This window comes from Anas acuta, chromosome 2 (assembly GCF_963932015.1).
Source record: "Anas acuta chromosome 2, bAnaAcu1.1, whole genome shotgun sequence".
NCBI lineage: Eukaryota > Metazoa > Chordata > Aves > Anseriformes > Anatidae > Anas > Anas acuta.
In genome coordinates this window covers 109,909,480-109,937,348 of record NC_088980.1, presented here as the reverse complement: position 1 = coordinate 109,937,348, position 27,869 = coordinate 109,909,480, and the positions used below count along the sequence as shown (strand labels likewise).

Here is a 27,869-nt window from a genome sequence, read left to right as displayed (position 1 = left end):
GTGTAGCAAAATGTAAGGCAAAAAGATTTAAGGATTGCAAATCTAAGGAGAAGCACGGTGTGGGACACTTGTACCATTTGGACAGAAATATTTGTTGCTATTAAAAAGAAAAGAAAAAAAGGAGCTTTATAATGAAAAATTTGGGAGTCTGTGGTACACTCCACACATCCCAGAGTTACTCAGTGTTGCCCAGTTTATAGCAGTAAAGCACAAAGCTACATTTGAATAGTCTCTGCAATATGAGTGGACCTGTGGCTTCCCAGCTTTGTCTCCTTGCTTTGCACAACCCACACATACAGGTGAGATCTGCTCCATCCCAAGTCACCATCGAGCAAAGGGAGAAGCTGGAAGCAAAGTGCCAGCCCCTGAGCCTTGCTGGTGGGCTGTGTGGCTGGCCCAGGGCTGGCTGCTGTTAAACCAAAACTTCTTCGGAAATGGCAATTTAATCTTGGTAGCTGCACTTACAGAGGGGGACACTGGGTTGAAGAATTTGAATCAGTTTTCAGACAAGCTCAGCGGATCATCAGAATAAACTATCAAGGCAAACACAGCCTTGAGGTACATCCCCTTTTAATTAAAAGTATGGATTTATGACTCAAGTTGAGCTAATGGAGCTTGGAGAAAACTTTGTTTCATGCTCTTGTTTTATTAACCTTCAGTTGGGACACAGCATTAGGTGATAACAACCCTATGCTTTAAAATGCATTTGCCTTTATGTTAAGTTTGGACAGCAGTTTAGATACTGTTCTGCTCTGCTGTCTGTGGCTGATGTTGTCTAGCTAATAAACTACAGGAGAAATGCCCTGACTCCCAAATTTGTCTCAGCGTCAGCCACCTACTGTGCTCCCCACCTAAATTTGCTCTCATGAGCAAAAGTTGTCCCAGTACAATGCTTTTTCAACCTGTTTTCACATAGAGGACCCTTTCATACCAACGCTGCATGTTTATCAGCCACAGGTATCACAGGTAAGCTGATGTCAGTTTTCACGTGTCCTGGTACATTCTGGTAGTTGGGCCTTGCCTGCTTATCTGGATTAGTATGCCGAAATTTTGGTTTCAGTTGAGAATATGTCGAGTGTCTACTCCCCGAATTACACTGCACAGCTCGAAATGTGGGTAGGTTGAACACAGCAGAGGTTTGTGTGCGTTTGGAGCTAGGATCATGGGCAGACCAAAGGCCCGGAGGAATGTTCAACAGCTATGCCATGTGATTTTCTTCTATCCAGAGCTTTTATTTTCATATGTGATTTTGTTGTTATTAAGCTGGCAAGGAACGAAGCTATTGGTTATGTAAACTTTCTAGAAATAAAGAGCATCTGACCACTTTATTGTCTAGGGATAAAACTGCTAGTGGCCCTAAAAAGAGAGGGTAATATTAAGGATACATTGTAAAGGCTAAATCCACCTAAGTTTTGTTGTTTTTTGTTTTTAAAGAATAAGAATCAGCACAAATCATACTGTTAGGCCTTTTTTTTTTCCTGTTCAAGGAAAGAAATGCTCAAGCTTAGCTTGAGTGTCTCTCTTTATTAGTTTAATTATAATCATTGGAGATTATGCTTAAAAAAATTAGAAATATTTATTTCAGGTCACTGAAACTTGTGTGAAATGTGGCTTTGTACTTTCAACTTTTTTTTCTCTCTCTTTCTGTACTTTTTGTCTCTCTCTCTTTTTCCCTTCCCCATTCTTTCTTCATGGCATTTTATTTGAAAATACTGTGGTTTTAAGATCCTTGCCTCTTGTTTTGGTATTTGATTTATTGATTTCCAAAAATCTAGTTCTATAACTCTAAAAATATCTTTATAACTCTACAAATATCTTTATGCTTGCTCTGTTTGCAAGTCCCATTTATGCTACTGTAGTTTTCAGACTTCAGGCTTTACTCCAGTAAAGCAATAGTATGTCTGACAAATTTTGGATTTAGGCAACAGAATCCAAAATGCCTCAAGTGGAGTTAATCTTTTGTTTTCATTACCTCTCTGCTTTTCTAACAGCTGAATTATTTTCTTTTTGTTGTTTTTTTTGTTTGTGTGTTTGTTTCTTTTTTTTACAGCAATGCGGCCTCTTAGCATGTCTTACAGTTTTGACTTGTCAGGTAAAAGGTGCAACAACACCTGACGTGGTTATTGTGCTTATTGTGAAATCTGTTCCATCTGTTTGTTGAATTCCCATTTAACAAAGAAACTTGAAGGGATTCTTCCAACGTATGGTCAGTGAAAATAAAACTTGAGACAAATTACTTTTGTTAATACCTGCATTTCCCCTCTGAGAAAAGGATACTTAGGTATAGGAGACAGCTGTGTTTCACCTGAAATAAAGTGCTGGAATTCTGTTTAAGTAAATAAGTGTAATAAGGTGGCCTGGAGCTATTCCAAACTCTTAAAGGGATTGTAGAAAACAGCGTCACCTTCAAGTCTGAGTTGCTTATTATTTATTAATCTGACATTAGTGTCTTTACAGTCACTTTTTGACTAGCCCGTTTTCTGCAGTACTTTATTTTTCTTGAGCATCCAAAACCAAGTTTTGAGTTCTTTTGCCTTTCTAGATTTAACAAAATACACCTGTGACACTAATCTAGAAAGGAACTGTCAATTCTACCGAGTGTCTTTATAGTACGTATTTTGTGAGTTATAAAGTGAAAGACATTCACTGAAACCAGGTTAAAGCTTCCAGCTTTCCTGGTTAGCAAAGTAAGTTGCTAAGGTTTGCTGCTAACAATCCTTGTAGCCCTAAAGTAAATTTGGTCGTCCTTCAATGTGCACTAACAGGATGCTCAAGCCCAAAGACTCCATCATTCAGGCTATAAATATTCTGTATTATCCTCAAAGATTTGTGCACTGAGGAGAGCTCTTGTGCTGGCTATTACCTAATTTCCCTAGGGTGAGTCCTTAAAAAAAAAAAAAAGTTACCAAATAAATCCATGCCCTCATTTTGTGAAGCAGCAACACCAGCTGTACCCTCCCCTCCCTCCTGCCAGCTGCACACAGAAACATCTCACCCCGTACTTTTGCAGAGTTTTCTTCCCCTGTTTCTCTATCCACTCTCTAACCTCGCTTTCCCTTAAAAAGGCATAGTCTGACTGAAATGCTGGCCCACTGCGAACTAGAAAGACCATATAGAGGTTATTTGATTGTCATGATATAATAAAATACAATAGCTTTGTAATACAGGCATGAGGTTCACAAATGATCTATATCTGAACGTGGTTTCATGTTATGGCCAAGTATAAAGCTTGCCATTGCCAAGAAGAGGGAGGGCAGGCTCTTGCTCCTTCCTTCCCCTCCCAAAAATCCCCCCCAAACATGTGATTTCCCCCTCCTCCTTTGCATTCATTTATTCACAAGATAAACTGGTTCAACTCACGTAACCCAGGCACAAATACTTGCATTTTTTTTGCGAGGTTGGTTTTCTGCTATTTTAGGGTTTTAAACCTGCCCACTATCTGATCAGATGATCGGAGAGCTGGGTAGATAATGAGCATGGGTGGATGGGAGGAAGGAACAGGCTCTCCCCGTCAGAGGCGGCAGCACGCTGTTGATCCAGCTCCAGCCCTTTTGTGAAACCTTACGCTGAAGTTGTATGGTCCAGCTGCCACGGCTGTCTGCTGGGATCCAAATCCTGCATGCACTCGGTGTCATGTTTGACTCCACTGAAAGAGGAAGCGTCCCCTGGAAGCCAGATAACATCATAAGCTGTCAAACTTCGGTTTTCAAAAACTTGCTACTTTCAGATATGCCTGAAAATTGTAAAACCCTTCAGTTTTAAGGCTATAAAACTGAATGTGCCAGTGACCAATGAAAGGGAAACGTTCAGATCTGTCTTTCTGCATGTATCTGTTTGCTTCTTCTTTTGCCTTTTATTTTCTAAGAATCCCGAGGCATCCTCATTTGTCGAAATCTCCAAAATATTTTGTAAATGCTCCCTTCATAACCCATTAATTCGTTACCATGATGTTTTTATTTTGAAGAAGTAGCATCGTAGCAATCTATGCTGTACTTGGATTTGCACTTTTTTACTGACCACTGAAGAACTCTTCCTGTTTTCTTTATCCATCTGCTAAATGTGATTGGTTTTGTGTTATTTTTCCAAGTCATGTGGCTCTAAGCAAGTAGTATCATTGCGTGACTGAGTGAGCTGATAAATTGTCTTTAGAATTTAATTCAGGATGATTAAAACATTCCAGTTAGCGGGGTGTGAGGTGCTGGATGTGCAGTACAAATGAAATGGATGTGTTGGGATGTAGGTGGTAAGCAGACAAGCAGTTGTTTTCAGTGTTGTTGCTTTGTGTGTTTTTACTTTTTTTTTTCTTCATTATTTTGGAGGTGGGGTAGTCTGTGCTTTCATTCTGTGATCACTCTTTCCACATATTTGCTCTTGCACTGCTTTCATTGCTCTCTGCTTGACAGAATTGCTGTCACAAATGCACAAACCTGCTGAATATCAGAATTGTTTTATTCTAAGTGCTAAAGGACAGGTTCAGGGCTTTATTACATTTGCTGTTTGCCTCTTTCTCTGGCACCACACCGGTATAGTTGATATGTCAATGTCATGCCGCCCAGCGCCACGTATCTCCCTGCTGCTGTCATCCTGAGGAGAGGAGGAGGAGAGCATTTTCCTGATGGTGAATAGAAGGAGCGAGCAGTAGCCATGTGTAATGAGAGTAATCTGAGACATACTCTGGTATCAACTAGGGAACAAGGCAGGCACTGGGCTGCTTTCTCTCATAGAAAAATAGCTTAAGAGCAGCTTTACTTCTATGGACTGCGTTAAATATACTCAAAAGCCCAGTTGTTCATACTCGTAACACTCAACTTCTTACCTCAAAGCTGTGTGCACGCCTCTTTGAAGCTGTTATGTAAGCAACAGGGAACAGGGGAGAAGAGAGAGAAAAAAAAAATCCATATTTCACAGGGATTATTCCTGTTATTTCCAATGCCGGGAGATGGCATGTATTACTGTTGGTTTTACACAACCTATGCCTCACCAGTGTGAGGAAGGAACTCCACCAAGTCCCAGTAATCTCTTCATTTAGATAACATAATAAAGAATGAGATGCAAGCACCACCAAAACACCAGCCATTTGGATTTATTAGTTCTCATGTTGGACTTTGCTAGCCCAGTCCATTAGAAGGAGCAGCATACCTCTGTTACCATTATCCGTTATATATTTCCTAGCATATTGGCATCATACCTAGCAAAATGTAAACGAGTATTAATTCTGCAAACCCGTTTTATCCTTCTTTCCATTTCAGCCTTCTTTCAAACTCAGTGTAGAAATGATGAGGTTGAGGAGTACACTTGTTGTACAGAACCAAATTCAGGTTTCTGTTGTCGTCATTTGCTAAGGAGAGGTGCTTAGGAGCAGACAACATCTAGTTAGTTACATGACTGCTGTAGTTTGCATGTAATGTGTGGTCTGCTTAATTCTTTGTTTCATAAGAAACAATCTTACATGTAGATCAAGGTGAATTTCTTATTATCCTGTGTGGGTTTTTTTTCTCCCCCTTCTTAAGGCTAGTTAGGGAAGGCCAACACAAAGCTCAAGTAATCAAATCCAAGACCTCTTTCATTTGCCTGGTGTAATGATAGTTTAAAAGAATCTCAGAAGAAACCAAACATTACTTCAATTTGCAGGTACTGTGCATTGTACTCACTGCCTGAAAACATGGAGAAATGACACTCTCCCAGTGTGTCTGATTATCTATTAAGGTCTTAATTCTAGGCTGTTTTAAAAAATAATAATAATAATAACATTATTTTTTGCTTCAGTGAATTTTTAATGAATTTCTTCTGTCGTACTCATTTTAATAAGCATCAGTCTACTTAATGTTTCTGACTTGTTTATCCTGATTGGTTTTACCTTGTTTATGGTGATACATGATTATTTGCCACATGGTAATGTTTCTGCTGCCTGAGTACATCAAGAAAATAGCTTATACGAAGTGATACTATTTTTGCTCTGTACCAGCTAACAAATTCTGTTTTTAATTTTGGAACAAGTTATTTTTGTTGAAATCTGCTGGATGAAACTAAATTTTCATGATCCTTTCCTTAAATTACAATAATCCATTTAAATCCAGTACTAAACTGCAGGAGTGATAAACTGAACTCAATCACTGTTGTCCAAAAACATTTTATAAATGGATGAGTTTTTAGTTTTATTTGGGGGAGGGAGGTATTCTTTAGTGTTTGCAAATTCTAAAAACATTCCCTGTTTTTGTCTTTAGAGGAAAGAATGACGATAAATGATTAGTCCCTACTGAAGAGCCCTTCAAAACAAATACTGTGGATTGTCTTCTAGATTCACCTAAAGCTTCACTGGCTATTCAAGAAGTCATAAACAATGTGTTTCTAAACAACTCCTACATATGTAAGCTGAAATAAAAACAGTTTTAGGCTTTCTAGAAGGTGATTGGCTACATAAATTACCTCTAAAATGGTTTGGAAATTCCCATTTCTGGGGCCTATGTTCTTGGAAAACAAACCAGGCAAACATAAAACAACAAGAGCAAACAAATTATGTCACGGACCTTGAATATCCAGTTCCCTATATCACATCCCTTAGTGCTAGGGGATGTCGGGTGGACTTTCCCTCCTGTCTGCTTTCCCCAAGCCTATTGTGTGTACTGCTTTTTGCAAGGAGGGCAATCCTGTTGGCTGTCCCATCGATTTTCTCCCAGTGACTCCAACAATATTTCCAGTCCATGCTCCAGCCTCCCTACCACTGGGCGGGGAGTCACCATCCAGGAAGGTTTGAGAGGAGGAACATCACCTTTGGTGCTGGGGCTGCTGCTTTGGCCGGTCTGGCCAGGTACCACCCTGTGCGATCAAAAGGCAAATCAAAGGTTTTTCTCTTGCTCATTTGGGAAACCATGAGCTTCTTCAATCAACTGCGTGCCAGCTAATTACGAGGTCTCGAGCAGTATTGGCAGCAGGGAGGTGAGGCAGTTTGGTTTTCGTTTTCCTGCTGTCGCTTTCTGGGATTGCATGAAGCGATCGTTACGGCAGGAATGCATTTGATGTGGAGGACACCCATGCTGTACTCGCAAAAATCTAGCAGGGAAAAAAAAACATGACCTAGAAGCCATAGCGCTAGTCAGGACATCCATTAGGAAAGCCTTTGAAGATAGGAACTAAAGGTTAGAGAGTCTAAGTCTTTGATTGCAATTCTTTGTAGGGAGGACCTGAAGGCAGTAATAACACTGTAGTACACGATTCATAGGCTTGGAATGCCACCATGGCTTTAATAGCCCAAATCATCCCCTTTTCTTACATTCCTAGTTGAAGGTATGATTTAGAGAGGAACTGTAATACGTCCCCTGTCCTTTCTCTCTGTTTTCAGCGTTTAACAATGACCTAATTAATTCTTTAACATATATATTCATTTAACTTATTCTTCCTATTATTCCTTTTAAATAGCTGCTCCGGTGAGAACGTTGTAAAAGTGACCTACTGCTGCCACAGATGCTTTGTCTGCACTGTGCAGTTTTAACTTACCTAGTGCAAGAACAGCTGTTATCAATGCAAATTGTGTTGTGGTAGCAGTGACCGTGCCTGTTTAAGCCAGGGCAGCGATGCAAGTGACTCCAGACGATGTGTGAGTACTTGTGCTGTCGGCACTGGGGATACCTGGATTGTATCATTGCTCTGTCATAGTCCCCCTGGTAACCTAAGGTACGAGTCACTCGGCCGTCCCTGCCTCTCGTCACCGTGTGTAAAAATGGGAATAATGACCCTTCATTACACTAACCCTGAAATACCTGGAGGTGCTTTGTTATTACAAGACGGGGGAAGGAGTCATATAATTAGATGTGTAGAAAAACACATTTGTAGAAAGACCAGATGCTTAGGCATACGATGCAAATGGGAGATTAAAAGCTTCTCTTCCTTCTCCCTCCAACATAATTTTCTTCAGATTGGAACAGTGCACTTTCTACGTTTACAGGGATAAAACTGAATTACCAGACCAAACCTAAACCCTCCTAAAATATCAAAGCCTAGGTCATTATCTGAATGTGTAAGCTAAGCGAGGCTAAGCCCAGCTGACCCTGGGCTTACGTTACAAGTGCTGCATCTTCATTGCACACTGGCAGAAATCCTGAGTAATTTATTTGGTGGAGTTACATCCTTGTAAAACTCATGTAGATGAAAATAGAACAGGATCCTCATGTTGCTGCTGTTACATGAAGATTTGGCATCGCAGACATATTTTTAATACAAATGACCATGCAAACCAGGGAACTGCGCATATTTTTGATGACTGCTAGTTACTTAGCTCGTTCTCATTTATATCTGTATACTGCAGAACAAAGTGTAATTCTCTCCTTGCAGGAATAACTAGGTTTACTCCATGCTTAACCTCATAATTTCTGTGTGGCATTGTCTTCAGATTCTCTGGAAACCCACTTGTCCAGATACGGTTGTGCATTCTTCTGATACTTAGTTAATTATAGACTATAAGTTGAAGGAAGAATATTTTTGGTTTCAACATGGGAATTATTTTTTAGAGCTGCTTGGGATTAGTCTGAGGTCGTTTTTTAGTATTTTGCACTGCTGCTTTTTCCACTGCTTTCATTCCTCCATATTGCTTCTGTAGCACAAGCCATTGCCTGTAGTTCTGAGCAGTGTATTGCTGGAGTAAAATAATTGCACACGTATAACTATCACAGTATTTTTCCCTTTTGTGTGAATTGCCTTGACAGTAAGTTCTGAGAAGGCAGAATTAAAGTTGATTGTTCTATTTAGCACTTGAGGTCCAAGCACCAACTGTTCTGTTTCTTTTGCTAGATGTATCTGCGCCAGAGGCTGGAAGAAAATCAGTGGATGCCTCTGTAGCAAACGGTGGCCTGGCACCACAAGGAAAGCAGAAGGGGGCCGCACAAGTGACAGTACAACGAAAGAGACTCCTTAAGGCTCCCACGTTGGCTGAACTTGACAGCTCAGATTCAGAGGTAAAACATCAGGACACAACTTCTTGTTTGCCAGAATTCGCTCTTATTCCTTAATTTGCTGAACTGATCCCCTAAGAAGTGTCTGTGTAGATTGTCATATGAATTCTCCATGACTGTTTTGCCAGCCTGCAGAACTTCAAGAATATTAGATCAGACCTCAGAAATGAGAGTATTCTTTAAAAAGCTTAAATGATGATTTTGTCTTTAATCCTAATATTTAATTATGTATTTATTTATCTATCTATCTATCTATTTATTTATTTATTGTAAATGCCCATTTATTGTAAATGTCCACAGTGCATATGCAGCAATTACGCTTTTGGGAATGATGCAGGAAAATAACTGGCTTGTATCCATCCTTCTGGCACCCATGCAGGAGCTGTCATGGAAGGCCTCAGATGTAAGCCCAGCCTCGTTGTCCCAGCTGTTAAATAAAGAGCATCAGCCATGCCGGGGAGGTTGCAGTTCAGTGCAAATTCAGTGGGTTAGTTTGTCATGTAGGCTTGGGAACTAACACCCAGCAAATGCTTCACAGATTGAAACAAGTAAATACCACTTAGCTGGGGACAGAATGTTGAATCCATTCTCTCTCAAAGGGAGAGATAATGATTTTTAAAAACCATAAAACGGAGAATGGATTAAAAAAGCTCTCTAGCTTAAAAGCCACATTATATGTAGTCCTCGAGAAGCACCAGTATTATATCCTCAAGAAAGAATTTTGCTTTCTGGACCAGTAATATTACTGCTTTTGAACCTTTCTAAAAGTTAAGCTGTCTGGAAAGCACATTCAGGCAGGGTTTTGAATAAAGAGGCTAATTTTAGCCTGGGGAAGGCAGTCTTCCCTGATTCTTTCTCTCTGTTAAATCAGGAGGGTGGGGTTTCCTGACAGGGAGCTTACAATTGGAACTAAGCTGAGAGATAGGAGGCTGGAGAGAAATAAATGTGGGGATAAATATATCTTCTTGCACGCTTTCTTCATCCATGGGAAGTTGGCCCTCTTTGTGTTAGGGGTTATCCTATGGGTGACTTGTATGGGTGCATAATTTGGTGCATCTAGTCTGAAAGCAAAAGCAATTTGCATTCTGAAATCTCTCAGCAGTGTTTAAAATTACAATAGAGGCTATATGAGGTTTTGTTAATATTAATGAAGCTGGGCAGAATGCAGGAATATTAAGACTCGTCAATGAAAGAGTTGGATCTTGAACTCGGCTTGGAGGTCCGTGCATCCTGAAGCTAATGCAGCATGATGTTTCGCATGGAAAAAAGAGCAGAAATCACTAAAGAAAATACTGTAAAGGGAAACATTAAGTGATTCTTGTGGGTGGGGAATAAAATGTGTGGCTATAGCTATTGATTAGGGAATATGGTGTAGGCAAGCAAAATCATAAGGGATAAGCTTTGGGGCATACAGCAAAAAATAAATTGAAAAATAAATCAGCTACATCGAGCTGTCACAGAGAACAGATGCTTTATTGGTTTGAGTCAACAGAAGTAGCTGGTGAAGCAAGTCAGATGATTAAGATGCCCAGCAGAGTACTGGTTGGGTTTCAGGAACAGCACTGAAGTGGTGTAAATAAACATACTGGAGAGATTTGGGGTGAAATCTTCCAAGCTTACAAAGGGGATGGGACATAGAATGTTTGACAAAAGTGACCTTTGCTCTGTAAAAATGTCTTTTTTTGCTGATTTTTGCTTTATAGGTAACACACAGAAGAGCGAGTGTTTTGTCCTGTTTGTCTTTAAGCCACTCGGGCACCTCTTTGCCTGCAATTTGAATTGGGCTTAACCTATTTAGAGTTATTCACTGGGAGTTAAATTATGACTGTTATGCCCTAATTACAGGCTGCAAATATCTGCACTGCTGAGCTATGGACCTCCAAATGGGCTGAGATGCAGATGCATTTTTTTTCCTCTGCAACCCCTTTGTTCTCACAGCTGTATTGTGATTCTGACTACACCCCAACACTCTGCATTGCCAGCCAGAGGTGAAAGAAAAGGTCTGATACAGCCCTATACCCATTTGCTGGCAAGGATGAATATTGTACAAACCGTTCCTACATTCTGTCCTTGCTTTTTTCTTCATTGCCACTAAAATCATGGTTTTGGATGGGGAGCAGGGAGTGCCATACTCCTGGTGTGATTAATGGTAATAAATAATAATAGTAATAAATAATAATAGTAATAGTTAATAGTAATTTTTGATACAGCTAGGAAAATATCTTGCTAATGAAACTGCAGGATTATTCTGATTGTTTAGTTCTCTGTGGAGAAGCATACAATCCCAGATGTTAGGGTTATCTAACCTCACATGTAAGGTGTCTGATTGCCTACCGTAATAGTCAACAGTTACTGTATCGATGTGAAGAAGCTTGTAGGAAGGTTTGGCACAAGATTTGATTCCTGCACAAGATTTCATTCTCGAAAAAAAAAAAAAAAAAAGCTTTCCATGTCTGAGAAACTGTAGGGCAGTAATAGCACTTCCCTTGCATGTGTTTGTGCGCAGAAGTAATTAGAAACGACAAACTTGGAATACCTGTTGTCCAGGTAGGATAATATCTCAAACAATGTACTCCTGGTTTCCATTCTCTCCGAAGTGCTGGCTGCTCTTCATTCATAGAAATAAGCAGCAGAGCAGCGTGGTTATGGTTTTTGATTGACAGCTCACTTAGTTCTTCATCTGAGCTTTTTAGCTTCTCTGGCAATGGAAAAGTAATGGCTTTGACTCCTAGAGAGTGAATAGTTCAATGATTCATTTTGTACAGGGGTTATTCTCCATCACAAAATTTAAATGTTTAACTTCAGACTTGTGAGCTCTGTTGGACCACACCTGGAGAACGGTGCACCCAGTTGTCCCGTAAGTTCTGCAGTGGTCTTTTAGGGCAACCATGTGGTGTGAACCCGAAGTCCGCAAAGATCTCTGAGCTGGCTCCGTAGCTAAATTCTGTTGGTTTCTGGAAACACGGCAGCTGTTGTAATTAAATACGCTGTTCAAAATTTCTTACAGTCTTCCTACCTCAAACACTAGGAAGGAGCACATTGGGTATGTTAAAGCGAAAGTATTGTTCTGGGAGCTGAGCTGGTTGGGGTCTCTTTGCAGACTGTTGTGTTGAGGCATGCACACTGGAAAAATATACATCACAGTATCCTTGCATACAGCTCATCCGTGCCCTTGGGCTAAGCACACAGTACAGATCACCTGGTGGGAGTTTATAAGGGCCCCTGTCCTGTGGTGCACGGTGTCCATTGAGGTGACCCTGCCGGCTTTGCTGTTCTGACTTGCTGCTACCAAAGGCTGCTTTTTCAGTCAGTGGGGGTTTTCCTGCCTGCAGTTTGAGTAACTAAAGAAATCCATGAGAGAGAGGCTCAGCCGCGTGCTGGATTTTAGAGCAGGTCACTTGTTCGATCAGTAAATCTTGACATCTTAAACGATGTGAATTTCCTCAGTTAAAAGCATTCACATTAGAGCTAAACAGCATTCACGATCAGCCCTTCAACTCCATTCCTTTGGGAGGCTCCTGTGATGGTCTGTATCTTCCTAGTATCTGGTGGCCGAAGACAGAGGTTTGGGGTGAAAGGATTGGTTAATTTTGGAGGCATGCTGTGTTAGATAGCTGAAGGATGTTAGTCAAAGCCTTTCATTCATCGTGCAGGACTTGCTCTTGGCTGTTGTGACGAAACAGATAATGAATAAGAGTTCCTTTAAATACAGAAGAAAGGAGAGAAATGCACCAAGATTAGGAATTAGGGAACAGTACAGGGGAGATCAGATTCACTTCTGTTTATCTGAGTCACTTGTATGAGGATCTCTCATTCCTTTGAAGACCAGAGAAATCCGAGTGCTGGTTCCTTACTAATGTGAGACACAAAGTTGGTTTAATGTGTCTCCTGTAGTTAACAAATCCTTAGAAGGCCTTGAGTACAATGAGCAGTTACTGGTGGAATAGTAACAGGTTACAGTGGATTCATGCACCTCCATTTTGATCCTAACATTACATGCAGTGCTTAAATACACTGAATTCCAATCACATACCATTTATTCCAGTTGATGAAAAAGTTGAGCTTAGAAAGTTATGCAGTGCTGTGTAGAGTCAACATTTAGCTCGGGACTTCTTCCAGGACTGTGAGTTATTTAACATTGTAAAATGCCTTTGATAGCTTGAGATTTCTGTGTGCTAAGAAGCAGTAAGAGAAGAAAAAACAATTTCTGAGGAATTCTATTTTTTTTCTCTTTCCACACAGGAGGAATCAGTGCATAAATCAACAAGTAGCAGCAGCATCTCCCCCTCACAAGTGGAAGACCCCTCTCAGGAAGGCACCAGCAGCAGAAAGAGTAAGTTTTGATTAGAGAGCTCAGCAACTGCTTTTACACACTTTATTGCCTTCTGTTACGTGAACTTTGCTTGAAGTTTTTATCGGAAGCTTAAATTGAACATTAATGGAATAAATCTGTAAAGATGAACCCTAGAACAAGCTGAATCGATCAAATGTGATTACTGAGTGCAAGGCATTCGCCTGTACTGTAGTACTGTACTGTACTGAAGATGATCTGGTGGTGTATGTGTAACTTGAGCCACCAGTAGTAGAAATTCCAGTAAATCAATGTTTGTTTCAAGTACTGAGCAATGTTATCCAGCAGTCTGTCTTCAGAGAACTGATTTTTTTATACCGGTTGAATCTTCAGCGCCTCCAAAGTTCTTGCCCATATCATCTACGCCACAGCCAGAGAGACGGCAGCCGCCTCAGAGACGACACTCCATCGAAAAGGAAACGCCAACCAATGTGAGACAGTTTCTACCACCTTCAAAACAGAGCTCCAGATCACTTGTAAGTGGAGTGGGTGGTAGGAGAGAGAAAAAGAGGCATTCTAAGAGTATAATGAAAATTAAAACTTGGCTTCAGTGTGATTAGAACTTGACTCAAAGAAAACTCCTGAATTCAGAAACTACTTTGGCTACTAAAGACGTTTTGAAATCAAGATTTGAACTTTCTCTCTCTCTATCATTTTGATCCAAAACCCCGGGTATAGGTGCCTCAAAAAATGTGTGCACTTTGATTAGGACTCTGGGTAACGCCATGTGCCTTGCTTTTATTTCAAAATATTACCAACACAGGCAAACTTCACCTTACTGATTTTCAATCTGAATAGAGATGACTCCAAAGCTCTGGATTATTTTTTTTTATGTTATTTTTTTCTTTTTTTTTTTTTTTTTAATCTGTTGATAGTATTTTAGTTAATGGCTGAATGAATGGAATGGTTTCTTTTCTTCCCGTCCTAAGAACTTGTGTGGTTAATGTTTATACATGTGAAAGTCCTTTCAGTAATCCAAATCAAGGTTTCTCTGTGTTGCTTTGTTAAAGTCACTGAGGCAAAAAAACTGTGTTACTACTTGAAAAGAAAGTACAGTACATTTGATCAATTAGCTTTAATTGAGAGCTGTTTTCCAACAGAGTATAAGCAGCAAAGGGTATGAAATCCTGGTTCTTTTATGCTGACATACTGATTAGTGCTTTGTAATTTCATGCAGGATATGTTCTTCGTCTCTTTTCCTACCAGCAGGGTTTTGAAGTATGCCCCATGAGGTGCTGGTGAATAGAGAAATCAATAAACACATCCTGGTTTTGAAAGGAAGGGAATATTCACTCACCCTGTCTTCTAGAGCAGTTGCATTAGTGGGTTTTGAAGAGTGTTCTTGTTGGCCCAAGCAATGGTAGCTGGGATCTGAACCTATTAGTTGAAGAAATTAAACTGTAACAAGAAAATAATCTCCAAATATTCCCACCACATGCTTCCTCCTCTTCATTTCAGAAGGTCTGCTGGATTTTCTTTATTATATCCTTCCACAAGAATGTAGTTTCTTGTTCAAAGTGAAGTTCAAGTGGTAGCGTATTGATAAACACTAAACACAAGTAGACTTCTGCTGAAATGAACTCGGAGTGTAGCATGCTGCACCAGAACCAAGTTGGAAGGTTCCTCCACCACGTGTTTGAAGATGCTGTTGTACAAAGTGGATTGCTCTGTCATTGCCTGCTGCACTCACTATATAGGGAAGCACAGGGCTTATTTTCTGGCAGGTCCAAAGTCATTCATGTATATACTGTTTTAAGGCAGGAGGGAAGAAAGCATCTTCTATTATTATAGTGAGGTATCTGCTCCATCACACTTTTAAGGTATCTAAATATGGTACATCGTAATACTGATCTCATCTCATGTATTTGGGAGGATCATGCAACTTAAAAATCTAATTTGTGAGGCTGTTATTTTAAATAGGTGAAACAAGTTCTTAATAGAAGCTTTTTGGCCACCTATGTATTTTCTTGTATATACCTATTTCTAGGCATATGGTTACTGACATATGCCTAGAAAGATAATATCTGAAATAAAACCACTAAAGAACGTTTAATTCAATTGTTCTACTCCTGCTTAAAAATATTAAAGGAAGAGGGAGGAAAAGACTTTAGTCAGGCAAATGTGGGAACAGATGGGAAGGATTTTTACTAGTTTCTTTTCTGCTTGATTTTTTTTGATCTCTGAAGAACTGTCACCTAGCTGGGTTTTGGCTACGAAGCGAGAAAGAAGGGAAAGCAGTACTGAAATGACGCTCCTTTAATAAGAACCTATTTTTATTTGATGCCTGGAGAGTGAATTCTTTAACTTGGCAATAGTGCCCTCTAGGGTGTGACAGACAACTCCCACAATACTTTTGTTTTTAGTTTTGGTAGATGGTTTCTGATATGGTGGCACTGTCCCAGTTACACGCGTTGGCTTGCTGCAGAGTTTTTCCTTCCCCGGAGGATGCCGGCTCCGTTCAGTGGCTGCGCCAAGTGCTGCCTACGTAACGTTGCAGTTCCTTCCCTGAACGCCTCGCAATGCCTGCAGAACATTACTTCCTTTTTATTTGACTTCACACTTCTTCGTCCCTTCCTCCAGGACTGATGGAGTTTCATTTCTTATCAGCTGCTCCTGTGACTGCGGTTCCTCTTCAAGGTGAAAGAGGCCTCGCCAATAAATAGCTCTCAATACCAGTGAGAACAGGCAGGAGTTTTCTACTGTCTCTTAGCAGGATTAGCAAGAAACTGGTCTGTCTTGCATACTAACTATGGTTTTGTGAACTGGCATCTCATCAGACAGAAGGAGTTAGAGCTAAGTAGGTGGGGAAGGGAAACAAATTTGGAAAAATGCCAAATATCATCCTTCTGATATGTCACCCTACCAGTGCTACGCGGAAAGGCAGGGCAGCTCAGTGAGTTTTGGGGGGATCGCCCTGGTGGTGCGCTTGCTGCAGTGAGCTGACTTGGTGCTTAATCAGTGAGATGAAGCCAGTGTCCTGAGATGTACATATGAATGTCTTTGTAGTTTGTTTGCTTTTTTTTTTTTTTAATCATCATCGTCGTTTTATTTTTCATGACCCAGAGGACCAAAGCTAATGATTTCATTCATACACAGCATTCGCTTCTCTGCTTCCTATCTATTGTTCAGGTTCCTAGGATAACGAGTTTATTTCCAAGGATGACTTTCAGACCACTTTTTTCAACTATGCAAACAGCTTCTCTGCTCAGCTCTCATCCCGTTGAAGCAGCCATGTGTGGGGTGGCAGGGGCTATGTACTATCTCTGTGAGAGAGCTTTTGCCAGCAGGTGGAAACCCGCAAAGGTTTGCCTCTTTTTGCTGGCTTTGGAAATCACCTTCACCAGCATGTTCCCTCTTAGGGGAGCACTTCCTAAGCTGTGGCAAGAATTAAAGCTTAGGCTGGGACATTGCACCTGATTGACGTTGATTTCAATGTGTGTAGGATATTTGTGTGTCTTCAATCACCTCACGGGGAAAAAGAAATCAGTTCTGAAAGGACAGCAAACTAAAAATGCAACATCACAAGATTATCAATGGGACAGACCTTAAATGTTACAGCACATGAAGATCCTGCAGCAAAAGCCCAGCAAAAATATTGTAATCCTTGGACTGTCGAAAAGAATAAGCTCTTGTGTTTCTAACAAGTTATACTATGTAGAATGGAAGGGCATTTGCAATCTGTTTTACTTGAAAACCTACATACGGTTTTGGTCCTCAGCACACTTATGTATCAGAACTTGCAGCATAACTAATAGCTGTGTACCAGGGAAGGCAAACTGACTAACAAGAAAAACTGATTCATCTACCCCTATGTAGAATCAAACGTGAAAAATTTCAATTTATCCTTCTTTTTCTTCTTGACCCAACCAATAAGTCAGAATGGGAAACCTTCTTCTGCAGGAGAGTTTATACTTGAGATATCCAGCTGAGCTTCTTAGAAACATTTAGTCTGCAACATCAGTGAGAGTTTAGAGTGCGTGATTAACCATTAATTGCAGAATTTAGAGGCCAATCCGGCACATGTTCATATTGCAATTTATTAGTGCAGCCCATTTGATTGCCTAGTGACACATTTTAATGAGAAATTTTACAAGGAATATATTAGTTTTTTAAAAAAAAAAAGTCGTAAGGACCTATTAGGTGTGTGCATGCTGAGAATGACCTACAAAGCACTTTATTTCACATAATAAGTATATAATTCTTACTACTTGTTTTTCATGAGTAAAAAAAAAAATTAGTTACACATATACACATTAAGCTACTGTGGTGCATATAATGACTGCACAGTCCAAGTGTAAAGCCAATTCTCATGAAGATCCTGGAAACTCCAAGTTCAAATTAGTGTTTTAAGTATTTTTTTTCCTTTAAAAAATAAGAATACTGATCACCTTTAATATTGAAATAAGTACTGAGTACAATTCAAGCCACAGTTTGTCTTTAGTATGTTCTGTTGTCTGTAAATGTTGCAGAGAACTAAAGTTCTCTGGTTTGGAGCTGCCTAACTTGGGTGTAGATTATTGTTGAAGTTTGAGCAATAACTCCAAAGCATCGTTGTTTAATGAAGTTTAGTCAGTGCTTAGTGTAATTTTAACTAATTTCAGTGCCTTAGAGCTAGCGTTGAACCAAAAGATTTTCTTGTGTACTTATTTCTATTCCGAAAAGGGAAAAAAAAATTCAAGCAGTTTTCTGAAATCAGTATAATATTTATCTTTCATTTAATGTTGCATTAACATTTTGTTGTCCTTGTGTAACCTCTGGAATTAAAACATTAGCATTTAAACTTGTGAACATTTTTCTATGTTTCCCCTGTTGCCTGCTAGCTATTTCTATTTGCCGAAGCAGTAATCATTTTTGATTGGTACCGCAGCAGAGCCACCCTATTCCCCTAGTAGCTGCTCTACACCTATAGTAGATCTACAGCCTGTCTTCAAAGGAGCAATACTCACTGACATCATCGTCCTATAAATTAAAGGAGTGGGCGCTCATGAGGGGGAAGGAAGTGCCTTCAAGTAAGAAACCTATTTCTAAAGGACTTAAAGCTCTGATTGATCGGAAGCATTCAGTCCGCCTCATTCACTACAGACAGTTTCCCAGTCTCCCACGATGCAGAACTGAGGTCTTTGGCTGGCATTGTGCGCACCCTGCTTTCCCACCCACTTCCTCTCCCGTCTCGCCCCGGCCGGCGGCCGTGCTTTTCTCTGTAGCGAGGCAGTTGCTATGGGAAGGACCCCGAGTGAAATGCTGATAGCTGGGACGTTCCTCCTAACGAGCACAAGTCATTTTGTTTGGCTGGGCTGTGTTACACCTCCGAGCAAATTGCGGTTGCTTGTGACATAGTTTGTTCTTTGCGGAAAACGAGCGATTATACGCCCCAAAGATTGAGCTGGCAAATCTAACAAAGTTAACTCAATTCTAGTCTTTTGTGGGGTACCTTAAACAGAGTGAAGTTTCTTTGTGTTCCCTTTCTAGATAGGTAAGACAACAGTTTTTAAAAATGTGGTGGTTCCTAAATGCTAATGTTTGCCAGGTCTGCAACGTAGAAAAATTTTCCTTTTAATCTAATGGAAAGACAGAACAGCACTCTGAATACAAGCAAATCGAGCATTGCACAATTAATCTGAATCATGGCTTCAATTTATAAATTAGATCTCCAGACTGTCAGCCGTGTCTTTGTACTTGCAGGAGAAATTTCCTTCCTTTATTCAGAAGGCATTAGATGTCATTGTCATTGCCACACAGTAGCCCCTCTGGGCGGACTGAAAAGGTTTCACCAAGCATAAAGCGATGGGAATTCCCACAGAGGTTTCTGTCTTTCTGTTGGAACTGTATAATCAACTACAGGGCTGGATTACAAATTGGGTTGGTGCTTTTTATTCTCTGGTACCAAATTCAGGCGCTCTCTACTCAATATTCTCCAGCACGCTGTAATACTGAATATACAGAAATTTTGCAGATGGGTCATTTGTGGTTGTTGGGGTTTTATTCTCTATTTGATCCTCTTCCATTAGTAATTCAACACTGGGTGACCAATTCTCATGCTTTATGTTTGAAGATTATTCTTTCCATAAAGCCTAACTTGCTGTTGTTACTCTCTAGGGGTAGGGAGGAGAGCCTTTCTGCCTGAACTGCCTCGACTTTTTGTAGGCCTGCTCATGTGAGCGCCAAAATGTGGTACCACTGAATAAAAAATTCTGCTAGAAGGGGCAACTAACAACTTTCCTTGGCCACTCTGGGCACCACAAAGTCTCAGGGAAATTGTGCGTCTTCAACAATACTTAAAATAAATATCATGTGCCAAATTACCTTTTCCTTTTCAAATTATAAACCTGAACATTGATTTGTTAAAATAATCTTCATAAGAAAAGACAAATGGTCAAGTGGCTTGAGGAGGAAAAACAAAGGAAACTGTAATTGTTGTGAGGGCTGAGCATCAGACCATGTAGATCACACCTGAGGAGTCTCAAACAGTTTGAAACTCGTGTGATGCCCACGAATGAGCCAGTGCCATTCCAGTTTAAAGGGAGAAACCCTCTGTTTCTGGAGCTACTAACCAGGTGGTTGGTTGTCTAGGTTGAAATTTGGAAGAAGCAACTTGGCTTTGAGTTCATATGTTTTTTTGGCTTCCAGGAGGAGTTCTGTTACCCGGTGGAATGTCTGGCTCTGACGGTGGAGGAAGTCATGCACATCCGTCAGGTGCTGGTGAAGGCAGAGCTGGAAAAGTACCAGCAGTATAAAGATGTCTACACTGCTCTCAAAAAAGGAAAGGTATGGCTGAGTCTGCAGGGGTGCCCAAGCTTTTGGAGGGAGGTTGGTCACACAAGCCTCCCCTTTGCACGTTCGAGCCGATAGAAAGCTGGGTGCTGGCATCAAGGCTTGCCATTGCTTCCTTCCCTGGACTGGAGAAAAGTTGCTATCCACTGATGTATCGTGTATAACAGATGGGTCAGCTTCCTTGAGTTATGTACAGAAACATCAAAACTTTTATCAGAAATACCTAGTTTGTTTATATCTTCTATAAAAATGCAGCAGGTTTTGCAACGATCAGAGCACATCTCTAACTGTATGTTTAAACTTCACTAAGGTGTCTTCTGCCTCCATGTCTTCTGCAGTATTACTTTAAAGCACGCTAAAGAACTGCAAGTATGTGAAAGCCAAAACAATCCTAAATATAAGTCCCAAATCTGATTTCTTCCCAACTTTGCTGCAAAGCAGTTTCAGTAAAATTCTTGTAAATTGGCCAGTGTCTCTCTCCTTGTACCTAGCTGTTAATACTTCAGTAATGGAGTTCCCTTTTAAATATAGTCTCCTACAGCTTCCAGTCTGGCATATAATGATTTCTGTCTCTGAACTGTTGGTTTTGTGGTGGTGGCTTTGTTTGGTTGGTTTGTTTTGTTTTCCACACACCAAAAAAAAAAGAAAAGGATCCAGTCTTTCAATTCCAGTATGTCATCTTCTGTTTGACAGAAGACCATTTTCTCTGTTCAAAGCCTTTTTTTCTATAAATGTTATTGGGATCCCTGCCTCCTTTGACTAAGCTAAACATACGGGACTATAAAACCAGTTTTCCTCAAGTATGATAGCTATAATAGCTCGTTCCTGGACTTTCTCTAGTTTTCAGTAACGTAAGATTGGAAGAAAATCATCAAATCTTATCACAGGCAACTACCTAATATTCCAGAACTTGACTTGGATGGTTAGGAATAATTTCCAGCCCAAATTTATTTATGGCTGAATTTGTCCCCATTTTTTTCCTGTGTTCTTCAGTTATAATAGTTACTGTTGTTACTTTTACTTTCCTGTTCTGTTTTGATTTGGTTTTGTTCTTGCTTTTATATAGCACTCATATGAACACCGCTGAGGGAGGAGGAAAATAAGTTAATAATTAACTGCCAGGTATTTAATTTAGGTAGGAAATTAAAAGAATATTTCTAAATACATGAAGATATAATTCTGGACTCAGCCCTGCAGGCCCCACATTGGGTGCCAGAAAGGACTGCTGTGGTTTAGCCCAGCAGGCAGCTCAGCACCACGCAGCCGCTCGCTCACTCTCCCCTGGTGGGACGGGGGGGAGAATTGGAAAGGTAAAAGTGTGGGAACTCATGGGCTGAGATTAAGGCAGTTCAGGTAAAGCAAAAGCTGTACACGCAAGCAAAGCAAGACCAGGAATTCATTTGCTAGTTCCCATCAGCAGGCAGGTGTTCAGCCACTCCCAGGAAAGCAGGGCTCATCACACCTAATGGCTTCTTGGGAAGACAAACACCATCACTCCCAGTGTCCGCCCTTCCTCCTCCTTTCCCCCAGCTGTTATTTGTGAGCATGACTCCACACGGTGTGGGACAGCCCCTGGCTGTGGGACAGCTGTCCTGGCCGTGTCCCCTCCTGCTCCTGGTGCACCCCCAGCCTGGTCGCAGGCAGGGCAGCACAAGGAGCAGAAAGGTCCTTGGCTCTGTGCAAGCACTGCTCTGCAGCAACTGAAACATCCCTGTGCTGTCACCACTGTTTTCACCAAAAATACAAAAGACAGCATTGTGTGAGCCTCTGTGGGGAAAAAAAAAAAAAAAAAAGCTCTGTCCCAGCCAAAACCATGACACTTTTCAATATCCTCTTGGAAATATGGACCACAGAATTGGATGTAGTATTGCAACTCCGGTCTCACTAATGGCAGCTCTTGGATAAGATCATTGTTGTGTGGGATTTTGTCTAACATTGTGAACTCTCTGTTCTTCTTCTAGCTCTGCTTTTGCTGTCGAACAAGAAGGTTTTCTTTCTTTACCTGGTCTTACACTTGTCAGTTCTGTAAAAGGTAAATATTTAATATCTGTTAATAAATAAGTACCATTTCAGAGTGAAAAATATGAGTTTGTACCTTAGATACCCCCAAATGTTTCTGCTGCACACTGCTGATTGCTTTCATTTCTATAACAGTGAAAGTTTAAAAACAAACCAGCAAAAAAAGTATACTAAAACAGATCTTTCCTAAGTGTCAGTCTTGCTTCTTTGGACTGAAACTCTTGGCCAGAAGTGAAAGAAACGTGAATTTTTGAACAGTAAGACAGTAAGTCTGAAGATCTATGGAATCACTGATTTATTGCATCAGTTACCAAAGGATGTTTCTTTAGAGGAAAAACAGTTCCTTTTCTTCTTTTTTTTTTTTTTTTTTTTGAGGTGTAGTTCTTTAGAAGCTTTAAAAATAAAAATGTTTGTTTAAGGGGTTGGGATATTTATTCATTTTTCTTTATTTAAATAAAGTTTTACCCAATGAAATGATTCGTGCTTTCATTTTCTTATGCAGGCCCGTATGCTCACAGTGCTGTAAAAAAGTAAGTACACAAATTCATGGATTGCCCAGTTCTGAAAAGCTGTGATCTTTGGTAATAATACTGCATGTTCCTTCTGCTGTTCTCAACAGATGCGATTGCCATCAAAGCCATACTCTACTCTCCCCATTTTCTCACTGGGACCTTCTACCTTGCAAAGAGGAGAAAGCTTTATGAGGCCAGAGAAACCCTCCACCAGTCACCACCGATCACTGCGGAGCATGCCCAGGTGAGGATCAGCCCTAACTCATGTATGTATTGAAAGAGCTTACCAAGTCTTTCATCTTGAGTTATAAATCACTAAGAAGACACTTTCTGCTTGTTTCGTAGTTTTAAATGTTTCTAATGCTTTTAAGTAACCTTTCTGAAGCCTTCTGAAATCCTTGTTTCTCCATTTACTTCTTCAACTACCAGAAACAACAATATTAACAGTGTGTCTTAAAACCTTTTCACACTACAGGTGAAAAACAACATGACATGGGGACAACTGTTGTTTCTGTAGTACCTCTGGGACTTTATAGCTTAGAAGAGGAGGCTCCGGGTGGGATCTCATCAATGTCTATAAATATCCAAAGGGAAGGTGCAATGAAGATGGAGCCAGGCTCTTTGCAGTGGTGCCCAGCGCCAGGACAGGAGGCAGTGGGCACAGGCTCTGAGCCCCAGGCCGCCCTTGTGTGCTGTGCGGGTGGCCGAGCACTGGCACAGGCTGCCCAGAGAGGCCGTGGGGTCTCCTCATGGAGGCCTTCAGAAGCTGCCTGGCCGTGGTGCTGGGCACCCTGCTCTGGGTGGCCCTGCTGGGGCAGGGGGCTGGGGCAAGTGGCTGGGGCAGGGCCCTTCCACTCAAGCATTTTGTTCTTTAAAAGGTAGACTTTACACATACCTTCAGTTAGTGACCCTACAATCTCGCTGAACCAGACCAAAGCCATCCTCTGTAGTGTTTGCTTTCCTGGTGTCATTTTTGGGATAGGAAAAAAGGATAACTGGAGTCAAGACCATTCTGTCTTGGCTGTTTCCTGAAGGCATCCCTGGGTGCCCACTGCCATGCTGCTAAATAGTGAGATGAGTCCTGCTCTTTTGCCTTTCAGGTTGGCCTCAAGGTCCAAATCCGTGGATAAGTCCAATGAAGAGCTGCAGTTTCCCAAAGAATTAATGGAGGACTGGAGCACGATGGAGGTGTGCGTGGACTGCAAGAAGTTTATTTCAGAAATCATCAATTCAAGCCGGCGCAGCCTCTCTCTGGCCAACAAGAGAGCCAGGTTAAAAAGGAAAACGCAGTCCTTCTACATGTCCTCACCAGGAACCTCTGAATACTGCCCCTCTGAAAGGACTATCAATGAGATCTGAGCCTTGTGCCTTTTGCTTTGCTTTTGTCTTCATGAGGTCATCGTCCATAAGAAAGGTCACGAAAACTGGATTCTCACTCCGTTGCTTCGTTTCACTTGACAGGCCTGAATTTGCATTAGATCACAGGATTTCCTACTCCAATGCTTTCCAGAGACACAGAAGGCTGTTTTTATCTGTACAGAATGGGATGCAATGGGTCAGCACTGGAAGAAAATCAATAGTTTGAAATTGTTGCCTCTTTTGTACGTGTGCATTGAAACTAGAAAGCTTTTTCTTGCTTTCAGTCCTTTTTTTTTTTTTTTAACCACCCTTCGAATCATTTTTCAGGAGATGAGCTAAAACATGTTTGATGGAGAACCAAACCTAACAAAGTGTCAGTGTTAGCACGGTAGCAAACAGTAAGTCATATTGGCATTACCAGGCTAGTAATGCTCACATCCTAGATTAAAAAACAAGGAGTCAACTCGCACACCAGGCACCTAGCATGAGCAATTGTGGTTCGAATTGTCTTTCTTTGAACCATTTCTGTTGCTCTGAGATCAGGGCCCAGCCCAGGACCTCACCGTCTGTGTACTGGGGCAAAATAACGTGACAGCTGTCTGCCCGTGCGGCCGGCTGTTCCCCTGAGCTGCTCTACTTCTTAAGCCTTAGTGTTCGTCTGAGCGTCTCCTGAGCAGGTTTTAGTGGTTCACATTCTGTCTCGAATGTACGATGATGAATACTGGTAAATTTTAGTAGCAGACAGTTGTACAGCATGTGGGGAGGAAATAAGGGAGGCTTCTCAACTGGAAACCTGTCAAGCTGTTCTCGTGGTTCCTCAGAGGAGAGGGTGGGTGAAGGTGTACATTTGTATTATAGTGGAGCACGCAAATACTGCTATCGTTATGTCTGACAGCATATCCACTGGTATCCCCATTTTTTCTGGGGTTTATAACTTGGCTGTAAAAATTAGGATTCTGCTGAAATTTGGGACGGCGCGGTCTCAGATTGGGAGCAGTCTCTCTGTTCCCCCCCCCATCCCCTTTTTTCTTTCTTTTTCCTTTTTTAATTTGCTCACAGAAGAATGCTAGACTAGTTGGTTAGAAGTCCCAACGGTGGTACACTACTAACTGACATCACATGTTTTTTTTGCACTTTTTTTTTAATTTTCAAAGTACTTTTTTTTTTTTTAAATGCAGGCGTAGCCGGAGTTTAGTCTGTGATTTGGGGCCGGATTGTTTTGGTATTTAAAAACAAGCTAATATAGCCAAGTTATTAATACTTGAAAATCAACTACTGTAACTTTTTTCATAAATTTTTTAATACCCTGAGGCGTATTTAATATCTATATAGCAGTGTATTATAGAGTGACATAGCAGAAAAAAAAAAAGTTTCAGATCTATTTATTAACATTTCTATACTAAGGATTAATGAGAGATACCTCAGAACTGCTCCAAAGTAGCTGGGACTGGATTTAACCCGATGTGATTTGGATGGTACATTCACCAAAACAAATCCTCCTGGTGCGTTTGGGAGCCCGGGGGGAGGCAGACGGCCCCGTCAGCCCTGGCGTGGTGCCGTGCGCTGCTGCTGCCCTGGGGAGGATGATTCCCCTTTCCCCATCCTCTTTCCCATCCCCTTCCCCTTCCCTTTCCCTTTCCCCAAATGTCTGTTCTCATGTAACGTTGCAGCCTTCGGAGCAGCCACTCGTGTATATCCACGGTGATTCGAAAAGCACAGGCGAAAGTCTCCTTAAGCCTTCCCAGAGATTCGTCCCTCCTCCTTTTTCTCTGAATGGAAAACGAGGATTGTGCGTACGCAGAGCTGATGGAAATAACGTTTTAGCATCTTTCTGACCCAATCTGAACGGGAAAGGCCAGGGCCAGCTCTCCCTCTTCAGCTGCCCCGTGTAAGGTCGGGTGTCAGGGCCTTTCTGGGGTGCCTCTGGAAGCGTTTGGCGTGGGAGGGTGAGGACGTAGGATTGCAGGGACAGCTTGAAAGGGCCCTGGTGCTGCTGGAAGGGCCGCCTGATCTCAGCCCCGTCAGCACTTTCTCTCATTTCTGTGCCAAAACCAGGCCTCGGGTTTGCTGCAGCGTGCACCGGGAGAGCTAGGCCGACAGAAACGCGTGACGTCTCACTCCGAGCTCCCCCATCCTTTTCTTCAGCATCTTCAAGCCTCTTAGCCCAGCAGCTTATCTTCCCCTTCGAGAAGGGTCTCGGGCATCACAGAGCTGACAGCAAGGACCAAGAAATCCCGAGCGATCCCCCGGGACGTGCCAAGGCCCCTCCGCCTCGGCAGCGCTACGGGGCAGCGGCTGAGCCTCCGGGCAGCTGCGCAGGGGTAGCATGGAGGGGGAGCTCACCTCGCATGCTTTCTGCCTCCCTGCAGAGAGCGAGGGCTGCTCTGAGCTTTCCATCTCGCTGTTGTTTTCAGCTTTCCACCTCACTGCTTGCGCTGGCATCCCCGGTCCCCTCCCGTCACCCGCCTGCACGTCCCGGCCCTGCTCTGAGCTTCGAAAGCGGGAGCCTGTAAATAGGTGTAATATATTTATTAACGTGTAGGGAGTCTCCATCAATCATGCAGTGGGAACCGAGCTTCCCGTGGTGTTTTAAAAAGAAAACGAGTCCTATTTATATGTGTGTTGGCTGTTACCTTTATTAGAGTTACTGCTTTCGGCCCCTCCAGGCAGTTCGCGCCCCATAGGCATTTTAGAGTGAATTATTGCCGAAAGGAAGGTGGGACCAGCACAGTGAGCTCCCTTCTGGGAATTTTTACCATCTCGTTACTTTTCTAGCTTCGTTAATATGCCCACAGCCTGTTCAGATGGATCGTGGGAGACCCAAGGAGTTAAAAATGCCGCCGGCAGCGTCGGTCTTGTTTCATCTCTGACCCCAGTTGCGGAGGATTCAAAGCCAGCTGAGCCTCGCTGCTGCGACGGAGGGAGCAAGCAGAGCCTTGCTGCAGCTCTCACACCTACAGGACCTGAAGCTGCAAATGTTCATGGTGACATTATTGCTTATGGGGTTTGTTGGCTGTTTGTTGTTTTTTTTTTTTTTCCTCCCTTTCCCCTTATTTCTGTTATACTGGGAGGGGTGTTACTGGGCGAAAATAAAATGCCTTTCCATTACAGCCTTTGTCTGTGTTAATTATTCATGTGGAAGCAAATGTAAAATGTCTATCAGCTCGCCTTTTTGTGTGTGTGTTTTTTTTTTTTTCATGCTTTTATGGGTTTGTAAAGCTCGGTCAGCTGGTTCTTCTGGCACAGGTTTGTTAATGAAAATGATTGAACAGCAGCCGAGCACTGGCTGGGCTGCACGAAGGGAAGGAAGCACTCGTAGAATAGCAATAAAATAAAACTGTTCGTGTCACCCAGCAGCGCGCTGAGCGTGCAGTCATCATTTCCAGCCCGGTGCTGTAACCCAGGTGTGGTTACTTCAAGCACTGACGGGGGGCAGCTGAGGAGCACCGACCTTCCCTGCACACAGCGCAGGTGTTCAGGCATCGCCAGCCCTCAGCTTTGAGAGAGAAACGCTGGCAATCACTTGGAGAGGGTTTTTTCTTGTTAGGTTGCTTGGTTTTATTTTGTTTTTTAAACCAGAAGCGGGGAGAACGTTTTTATCACAGCCACGGTGTTGTTCCCTCTTCTCTTTCAAGTGTCCCTCTGTCTCCCGGGCAAGTTCAGCATCAGCGCCCACCATTAGCCACTGGCTGCATGCTGTAGAGTTTAAAACTAATTCAAAAGCTCCGGCTTTCCTGTCATGACTGCTGTCTCCGTGCTTTACCTCCTCCAGCACTACGTCCATCTCCTAGGCTCAGCTGCACAGCCCTGACACCACACAGACACAAGGGACGGCTGCTGCAGCCTCATGCTCGTATGGGTCCTGTTAACATAACCGAAACATTTTACAGTATTTCCGTGTTGCTAACTTGG

At 41.9% G+C, this 27,869-nt stretch overlaps 1 protein-coding gene across 4 annotated transcripts in view; it reads left to right on the top strand.

Annotated features, from left to right (window-relative positions):
- SPIRE1 (spire type actin nucleation factor 1) overlaps window positions 1-27,067 on the top strand; it is a 125,762-nt gene extending 98,695 nt beyond the window's left edge. The window contains exons 9-18 of one of the 4 annotated variants that reach the window (XM_068671676.1): window positions 2,051-2,092; window positions 8,785-8,948; window positions 13,188-13,278; window positions 13,630-13,772; window positions 16,426-16,599; window positions 19,924-20,061; window positions 22,029-22,099; window positions 22,589-22,616; window positions 22,706-22,842; window positions 23,699-27,067. In XM_068671676.1, the coding sequence (XP_068527777.1) occupies window positions 2,051-2,092; window positions 8,785-8,948; window positions 13,188-13,278; window positions 13,630-13,772; window positions 16,426-16,599; window positions 19,924-20,061; window positions 22,029-22,099; window positions 22,589-22,616; window positions 22,706-22,842; window positions 23,699-23,957 (1,247 nt within the window). In that variant the 3' untranslated portion in view covers window positions 23,958-27,067. The remainder of the gene's footprint in view (window positions 1-2,050; window positions 2,093-8,784; window positions 8,949-13,187; window positions 13,279-13,629; window positions 13,773-16,425; window positions 16,600-19,923; window positions 20,062-22,028; window positions 22,100-22,588; window positions 22,617-22,705; window positions 22,843-23,698) is intronic. The other 3 variants (XM_068671677.1, XM_068671678.1, XM_068671679.1) reach the window with 3 other exon arrangements.
- Window positions 27,068-27,869: the final 802 nt, after the last annotated feature.